Consider the following 9,599-nt stretch of genomic DNA (forward strand, 5'->3'; position numbering starts at 1 on the left):
TTTATTCCTTTACTCACCAACAGCTGTCTCCAGAGGTGGAAAGCAACTCTTGTCTTTATCACGTCATTGCCTCTGCTGAAGTTAGCATGCTAACCAGCTAGCCCTGGCCCGTCCATCATCACTTTCAGATAGCAACTCACTGTAGGTTCCTATCTGCCCTGAAGATGTAGCGCTGTTGAAAGGGCTTATTATAACTTCTTGTCTTGTAAACGCAATAATGGCTAAAGCTCTTGTGAAATGACAATCACCACCACCTGCTCCTGATAAGAAACTATGTTCAGCAGCAGAGAAATACAAATAGCTCCTGTAAGACAAGAACTCTTCAGGGCCTGTGTGGACGAGAGAAATGAGTAAAGCAATCAAAACATGTTTCATGTACATATAGACACCTGACTGATTGTTTGAAGACAGGCAGAAAAAATGTGAATCTGTCCTTAAATGTGAGAGCTAGTGGCGTTTGGTTACTTTAACCTTTTTTTGCTTTGACCATTTTCATAGTTCAAACTCTGGTGGATAAAGATTTGTTTCATTTGCAATAATCTTCCCTGAGGGACTATTTGAATCCATCTCAAAATATTGTGAATGTTTGTATTTCTCCCCCTCAGGCTTTGTGAGCTATGACAACCCCGTGTCATCACAAGCAGCCATCCAGTCAATGAATGGTTTCCAGATCGGTATGAAGAGGTTGAAGGTGCAGCTGAAGCGCTCAAAGAATGACAGCAAGCCCTACTGAAGGTGCTGAGGCACTGCAGACTTAGCTAGGCAGGGTGGTGTTATGGTAAGTGGAGTATGAATAACCAAGACTGGTCCACAGAAACTTGTCTGTGCATTACAGGGTGATGTCTGCTGCGCTGCCTCTCCTGGTCACTGTAACATGTCCAGGCAAAGAGACACATGAAGCTACATGCAAGAGTTTTTGGGCTAGACTGGATTCTTCCTGTGTTCTGTTGTGGTTTATGCACTTTGTTTTCATTTTAACAAATAAGACAAACAGGTGTATTTTAATTTAAGTTGAAATGTTATCAGTTTGCTGTGGTACATAATAAACATATGAGTTAATTGTTAGGATATGTTGCACTTTGACAGTCAGGTGCCAAATCCATTAGTTTTTACTTCCTGTTCCCCGCCACCGCCCAGACTCAGCTAAAGCTCCTGGCAGCAGGAAGCAGCTGCAAAAGACAGCTGCATTTGATTAGAAAACAGAAATCGTCACTTTTCTTTTTACATTTTCACAAACCAAATGTGTGGTTTCCCCGACTTTTGTATCAGTTATCTGTATTATCTCTTGAAATGGAAACCGTGTATGTCAGATACACCAAAATTAGTTGTTAAAGTAACGTTCAGAAGCTCAGATTGTTTTAAGGAGGAGCTCCACCAAAACATGCAACTATATTGACATAACTGTCCTCATACTGAGTGTGTGCGTGGCTGTGTTTGTAAGTGTTAGTGTTGTGAGGGCACAGTGTTAATCAGTGACTGCTCGTTCCTGTTCTCTGCTGTTTCAACTCTGAGCTAAAGTCACTGAAGTCAGATTTAACCTCCAACCCACAAATTCCCAAAACCCTCCCGCTGATAGAACCTGGTGTCCTCTGAGCTCTGTGGTCTGACAGGACCCCCACCTGTTTGTGAGTTACACCTAAACACAATGACACATTAATGCTTGTTTATATCCAACTGGTCATCATTAAATGGATGGATACACATCTGCACATTGGTTGGGTTGTACATAAACATCGGCTGGAACTGATTTTTGTCTGTTAAGCAGTTTCCTCATTGCATTTATTGTATTTTTTTATCTGGAGGTTAGTAAAACAAATTTCTAATACTGTTAAAATTGCATGTAAGTATAGACTAAACTGAATACAGCATGTTTTGGTGGTGCTCCTCCTGTGCTGCTGCACTCTGAGCGACAGTTTAAAGGTCAGCCGGATGTGGCTGTGAAGCCTAAATGCCAGTTGTAACTAGCAACGCAGTGAAGTTTGGCATAAAAAAGCCCAGACATCATAGATTTGATTTTAGAGTCTGTCTAACGGAGATTTAATGCCTCACTGAAATACACATTTTATGGTTTTAGTTAGTTTCGACTTTGAATCCAGGTGATTTGTAAAAATTTATCACAACCCTCAGCTACTGTCCTGCTAGTTAGCGGCTAGCTAATCTACAGAGGGCTACACCACTATGTCTCTCACTGAATATCTTCTGTGATTGGAGAATTCATATAAATGTCAAATTTGCTCAAGACAAACACGTTAGTTGCTTAGACTACCAGAAAATCGTGTGTATGTGTGTGTGTGCGTGTGTGTGTGCGTGTTTTTTAATAGAACTAGGAAGCAAGACAATTGTTGAGATGTATATTTAAACTTATGCCTTTTCTATTTTTATATAGGTTTTATACTTCCCCTGTGTGTTGGGGAACTATTTATTGCCTAAATTATTTATCTGAAATTATTGAAATTATTTTGAAAGACAAATGTGAAGTCCAACAACTCCATTTGATCTCCTGGTGTGTGTCCTCTCTTTGCCTGTTAAGCGTTGTTTCCTTTTTGGTGATGTGTACTATGTGTCAGTGTGGCATGGACTGTGTGTGTAGGATCCATCAGTGCTGCTACAGAACCCCTCTCTGTCATACATGCCTCCATCTGAATAAATCATTTTCCAAAAACACAGGGAGCATAGTTTATTCTATAAGTCCATTTTAACGTGTGCCTGTGGGTCCTGTCTCTCTGTATGAATAAATAGCCATCCTATATGTGCTGTCAGCAGCTTTGCACCAGGTGAAGTCCTGGGTGTATTTCTCGTAGTATTAAAAGGGATTCCAGATCCAAGTCCAAAGACTGAGTCGTCTGTAGTGGGACGGTCAGACAGATTCTCTCCCTGTTGCTGGGTCACCCATGTCACAGCAGCTGACAGTCACTGTGTCTTGTGTGATGTTGTCCCACTTACTTAATGTTATGTTGTTGCTGGAAGTTTCTTGGTATGTTGTATACTGTACAAAAATCATTCTCACTATTGCACAAAAACCATGATCATGTATCAGGGACTTTGTCGTCATAGCTGATCCAGCTGTGTTGTGCTTTAACACCGCTGTTCCATTCTGTCTCTATATATCTATAAGACAAAATACAAGCTTTATGGTTTGCACAGTGAAAATTAAACAAGTCTTTAATGATGAGTAATAGTGGGGAGGTCATGAACTGGGTGACTGAAAAAATGCTGCAGGATGGAAGCAAAGCATAAACTCCACTGTCAGGATACACAGTTTACCACGTTACACAGTGTTACAGATAAACAGGTGTTACACTGATACAGTTACCACTAAGCTCATACGTGTTTGTTATGAAGTGAAACATTATAGCAGCTTTTGTTTTTTCAAGTGCACCACTGCTATTAACACATCAGCCATTTAAGGGCAACTTCTCGATGATACGTTTTATAAGTTAACAAGGATCCCCTCAGTTCACCTCCACTTTTTGTCTCTATAGTTCTTTTGTCTCATACAGCCACTGAACTGGGACATTTCTGCCTTAACGTTTTGTGCACGAGAGGTGCCCAGAAAAAACGTTGTTTAAGTTTTACTGTGGAACACTGGCTAAAAGTCTTGAACTGAAAGAGACATAAAGTAAAAAAAAAAAAGAAAAATCTGTTAAAAGACCAAAACCCTCAATGTGTGTCAGTCCATCTCTCAATACTTTGTGACTTCCCTACTGTCTGTGGTTCTCAGCCCCAAGCCCATTGATTCCTAGTGAAGATGTAAATCTTATACAAACCTCACAAATGTTTAAAACAGGCTCAGTAATTTCGTGAATAGATTTTGGCAGATGTTACTCAAACAGGAGGAAATAGTTTTTGTTCAGGACTATTTTCAGCTGTGGATTAATCCACATTTGTTGCTGTAGTGAGTGTTTTAGGCAGCAGCGCAGTGTGTATGTGGGAATTAGTCATAATAAACTACAGGGTGTGTGTTCATAGTGATGAACAAATGTCTCACCCAGTGCAACAGTGTGTCTCACTGATGAGTTCACTGTTGGATCAGGTCTGTGTCGGATTTGTTAACTATATAAAGAACGTCAGCAGACTTCTGCTTTGGATTGTGGGTAAAATTAACCTTTCAGATATAAATCAGGAGACATACCAATTGCCAGTTGGAATATGATAAGAACAGCTATGTGTAAATTGAAAGAGAAAGTTAACATCTCTTAAGTACAAATCATGTATACTTCCAAATGCATGCTGGGTAGTTTCAGATGTATTTTTGCTTCAGTTCTAGACGGACTTTGGTTTTCATTCATTTATTTATAGCAATCAAATCACAAACTATAGAAATTGCCCATATGGTTTAATCCAACAGAATGACCATCAAGTCTGCTTTAAAGGAGCTATTTCTAAGTTTTGCTATTGCTACATAGCTAATGTTAGCATTAGCAGCTGTTTATTTACCAGTCTAGAAAAAAAACATTGTGAGTTCAGAATCAAACTTCATTCCTTTGCTCACCAACAGCTGTCTCCAGAGGTGGAAACAAACACCAATGTTAATTCTTGTCTTTATCACGTCTTTTCTTCTACTGAAGTTAGCATGCTAACCAGCTAGCCCGGGCCCATCTCGTCACTTTCCAATAGCGACTCACTGTAGCCTCCAATCTGGCCTGAAGAGAAATCTCCAATCAAAAGACAACTTACAAGTAGCCCCTATAATCTTTGTCAAAGTTTCATTTTTTTTGAGTCAATCAATGTAGACTATCGATATCAATCTGTGATAAAACGGTGTTACTAAGCAACAAAAATGTAACTGTGACAAAAATCAATCAGTTGATGCTCACAGGGATTCGACTGCACAATTCACAGATTTCAAGAGCCTACTAATATATTTTCGTATCTTCAAAAAAATGAATGGTAACTAGTGACTAAGTGCTTTATTAATAGATGAAGTACATCCAGAAATCTAAGATAAATTAATGTCATTTGCACAATAGTTAAATTAAAACTTGTTGTATGGGACCCAAAATACTTTTTTGAAAATCCAATTTGAAAACGGATGAAGTCGCATGTTGAATGAAACATTTTACTCTTTTATAGCTTTTTTAATTGCATCATTTACATGCAGTAAACAGTTAATGATAACTGATTATGACAGATTAGTTTTGGTCCTCTGGAGCCTCTGTATGTGATAAGCTGTTCTTCATGCTAGACTGTAGCTGCTGATCCAGATCTCTGTGACCTGCATGTTGTCACTGACTCTGCGCTGCCATTTTATTTAGGCTGTCTTATGTGTGTGTGTTTTGCCTTTGTTGTCATCCACCTTCAGTTTGTGGTAACACTCGTCCTCACTCTGTCCCTGTTGACACTGTTGACTGTTGAGTGTTTAGACTGTAATTCAACCCCACACAAAGATAATCATTCTTGGTTTCTTTTCTCTTCTCCTGTCTGTGTTCCATTGCTGTTTAACCTAGGTTTGTCTCCCTGTTGTGTTTTTCTTTTTGTTTTTTCTAGATCTCTTCCTGTTTGCCCTAGCATGTTGATGTGGCGTCACAGTTCATCGTCCAGTCCTTGTGTTTCCTGCGCTTCTCTGATGCTTCCAATTTCACCTTTGACCTTGTGTTTGACATTGATGAAGTTTTGTTTTGTTGTTTCCTGTATGTCCTCTGTGTTGTCAGCAGGGGCACTAGAAAGACTGCCACTGAATATGTTTGAAAGTCACATTAGACTTATTACAAGCAAATAAGAGAATCTATTTTTCTAGAACTGACTCACATAACCACTAGATTTTTTGCGAAATCAGTTTGAGTCTGAGCTTTAACTTTGTTTTTATCTCCTGTGTTGTGGAGCAGTCCTCCCAGTGCCCCCCATCCTCTGGTTTTGTTGTGGTTTTTTTGTGTGTGACAGCAGCTAATCTGTCTCCAGACGATGTTGTGCGTGAGTTCATCTTTGAGAGTTCACATTTTGAGTGATGTTATGAGGAGGAAGCATTTAATGTCAGTGTAAAAAAAAAAAAAAAAATCAGTTTCTAATTTCAGCCTGTCAACTCACCACCACAATCTGCTCTCTCTCCTGTGTGGAAAATTAGACATAAAATCCACAGGGGAAAGACTTTTGTCACGTTATATTTAGCCTCTATGTTTTTTTTTTTTCTTTTAATATATCCGCAGTGAAATTCTTGGTAAACTGTGATCTAGTTTGTGTTAACTTAAAAACAAATAAACTGGTGCCAAATGTTTTGCACAATCAGTATTTTCCCCTTTTCTTGGACTTGCTTCATTTGTAAGAGCAGGTGTAGGTGTGGCAGGTGGCGTTGTGTACAGCAGGTTTAATATGTCGAGTCGACTGGCTGCAACATTACATTAGTTTTGTGTGGACCCAGAGTGCTCACACACCAATATGAAACTCAACACAAGTGACCTGTTAAAGCAGTAGTGTGTATACTGTCTGTTTGTGAGTATAATCCCTACAGACCCACACTCATGTAGGCTGCAGTCGGCCTGTTTTCCTGAGCAGTGGACCAACGTTGTGGCTTGTACCGAGTGTAATCGATCATTCACCCACGTTCTCATCCTGCTTGAATATTTGAAAAATCCCACAGTTTCCTACAGAGACTGAAACTGAAATGTAACTCTAAATCCATAGCAGGGTTCCTCGTCAGAATCTTGTAACTTGGTACAAGTTGGGGGGAAAATGGGAAGACAAGTTCAGTTGGTACAATTTAAATCAGTTATTTCCTTCCTTTTCAGGGCAGCTTAGCAAAAATGAATAATTTGTTTATAGGGAACAAAACAATTCAACATGGAGAATAAAATCCCCAGTAATAATTTGTGACCATAGAATTACATGGTGCTATTCACATGCAGTGTATAAGTTATTAACATTTTGTGTAGGTTTATTTTGACTTTGGTGCATTTATGGCCCTGAAATCTGAAAAAAAACCCAAAAAGATCTGTCGCAGAAATCAATCTTTAACTTTACCTGTGAAGCACCAATCAGTATCCCAAATCAAGTATAAGCTGATTTTTGGGGCAGAAAAGAAAGCAGCAGAGGGACGGTAGCAAACAGAACAAGAGAAAATATCAGAAATAGAAGAGGAGGAATAGAGGATTTGCATACTTTCTATTGTTCTAAATTATACTGTTAGTACAACTTTATGAATTATATTACTGGTCCATATCTGTGAGTGAAATATATGATGTGAACAAATGTTCTCATGTTTACTTCTAAATTGTTCTGTGCCTAAATATCTATTATAACAAACTTTAGATTAGATTAACTTTATTTATCCCACAACTGGGAAATTAATTTCAGGAACTAATATTTTGATTTAGTGCAGTAAAACAAAGTAACACAAACTGTCAGCATTGTTTAATACAATTGTAGCTTTCCGCAGCACATAAAGTGTCCTAATTCCAAATGGAAAATTTAATTCATCTGATCTTATAAAAACACATTTAAAAAAGTGATAGAATTTAGATTTTCTCAAATGTGAAAACTTTGAGCCACTCAGATTCTCTCAGATCACAGACAGAACCTTATAATCCAAAGGTCATGAAATGAATACTGCATAAATATTTATTAACTAAACTTGAACTCAAATAACAGTCTAAGATCTACTGTAAATCTCCCCAGAAATCTTATTAGGAAATGTAGTTTTATTTTTAAGAAAAAAATGTTGCAGAATAATCTCCAAACAAATATATCATAACAGTGTTTCTAGTAATTAATAAAATGACTATATACTCTCACCAGTTCCTCACTTAGAAGAACATCACCATGTTTTCCTACTAATCATTTCTTAAATACAAAAATTGTCAGCAGTCTGTGTTATGATCAAAATAAATATATAAAAATGAATAAATATAATAAACAAGCAGACTGATGCAACTAGTAGTACCAGCCTCAGTTTTTGCCAGTTTACTCTAAATCATGTGTTCAATCACCATGGTAAAGTGATTGTAAAGTGTATCATCAGCTCATCCATCACATCTGTTTTAACGGCTGTGTGAGTTCTGATGTTCAGTAATGTAGAGAAACCATGTTTCTCTCACAACACAGTGTTAAAACCATGTCAGCGACAATAGATGCAGCCAGAACGTCCAGTCATTGATCGCATAACTCAAGCGTGTCAGATGTCTCAATACATTAACTTTACCTGTTACCTGAAACGTGGAAAAACTACAGAGGCCTGGAAGGGCCACACAGGTAAATATTACAGATGAGAAAGGAAAACTAAACTTTTGTGCTCTGGTGAGCGTTTGTTTCTCAAGACATATATTACTCCTGTTCTCCCAGCAGCAAGAAAAAACATGAAAACTAAAAAAAACTATTCAGGAAAAGAAGTGCACTAATTATATATCAAAATTATATTCATGCACTTTATCCTCACAACCATTAGACCTATGATACACTGTTTACTGCAAAACTCCTCTTTCCAAATAATGCATACTAACGCACGATACTTTTGACTTGCACGATGTCCTGACACTGACATTTCATCTGTACCTGTTTTAGATGGACAGTTCCTTCATATCAGCTGTACACTGTAAGGAGTACTTCCAGTATTTGTTACTGCAAATATTAAGATGCAAACTCGAGTCCAACCAATATATGGGCTAGTTTTAGTTTTTAGTTGTATTTTTAACACTGTGAATGTTCCACTCGGTACATGATTTGGTCACAATCGTTTCATGACCAAATTTAAAGGATCTTTTTTATCAAAAATGTTTGTTTATTTTATGGAATTATATTAAAAAGTGCAGTTTAGTTATATATAAACATAGTTAGGAGTTAGATTTGACTGATGTGGCCCTTTGATTCAGTCATTAAAGATAAATAGTTAATACGAGGAGAGGCGTTCTACTTTTCACACCTTAAATGAGTCAAGTTGGCGAGGTAAATGAATGATGGGTTTTTGTGAGTGAGTGAAGTCTGTGTTGTGCGCTGTGCTCCCACTGCTTCTGCTTCATTTCAGTGGGTCTTCCTCTCATGTAACAGGGTTGGATTCAGTATTATACAGTGTTCACTTTTGGATAATCAACAGCGAGCGTGTTCCTGCACACTGAGACTGAAACTGTTTTAAGGTAAAACCTCTGACCAAACTCCTGATGAAGCCTTTTGAAGTATTTCTGTGAAGTTGCCTTTTGCTCCATTGCACTGAAGTAAATGCAGTTTGTTTTTGTTCTTGTTTAGTTTTTTAGTTTTTTTGAGTTTCCCATTGTTTCGATTGTAATGTGAGACACTGCTGAAACTAACCCCCTGTTAGTTTTTTTTTCTTTAGGTTGGATCTATGTCTCCACTGTGTGGGTTGTTTTTAAGGTTTGGATCTTTGCTTTCTGTGCCACATGAAGCTGCAGTGAATCCAGCTGTCATGTCTGTGAGCCAGCTATGTGACCCCTGTTGATTGGTTGGTTTGGTTTCTGTCCAAATAAAACGTTTGAGAAACATTCATATTTGCTGTTTTCTGTTTGCATTGTATTTCTGTATGATAGGCACTGTCAGTGTCTTCACTATACAGTAATCCACAACACTCATACTTTGTTTTATAGCCAATAAAATACAAGAGGACTGGATCTTAGATATATGATATACATAATAATATATATTGAGTGATGTTGCCATAT

General features: G+C 37.9%; 1 protein-coding gene across 4 annotated transcripts in view; it reads left to right on the forward strand.

Annotated features, from left to right (window-relative positions):
- The window catches only part of celf1 (cugbp, Elav-like family member 1), a 39,034-nt gene extending 29,610 nt beyond the window's left edge, over positions 1-9,424 (forward strand). For 3 of the 4 annotated variants that reach the window (XM_056405519.1, XM_056405685.1, XM_056405763.1), the window contains one exon: positions 606-9,424. In XM_056405519.1, the coding sequence (XP_056261494.1) occupies positions 606-733 (128 nt within the window). In that variant the 3' untranslated portion in view covers positions 734-9,424. The remainder of the gene's footprint in view (positions 1-605) is intronic. The other variant, XM_056405602.1, reaches the window with a different exon arrangement.
- Positions 9,425-9,599: the final 175 nt, after the last annotated feature.

Source organism: Seriola aureovittata, chromosome 1 (assembly GCF_021018895.1).
Source record: "Seriola aureovittata isolate HTS-2021-v1 ecotype China chromosome 1, ASM2101889v1, whole genome shotgun sequence".
NCBI classification, from domain to species: domain Eukaryota; kingdom Metazoa; phylum Chordata; class Actinopteri; order Carangiformes; family Carangidae; genus Seriola; species Seriola aureovittata.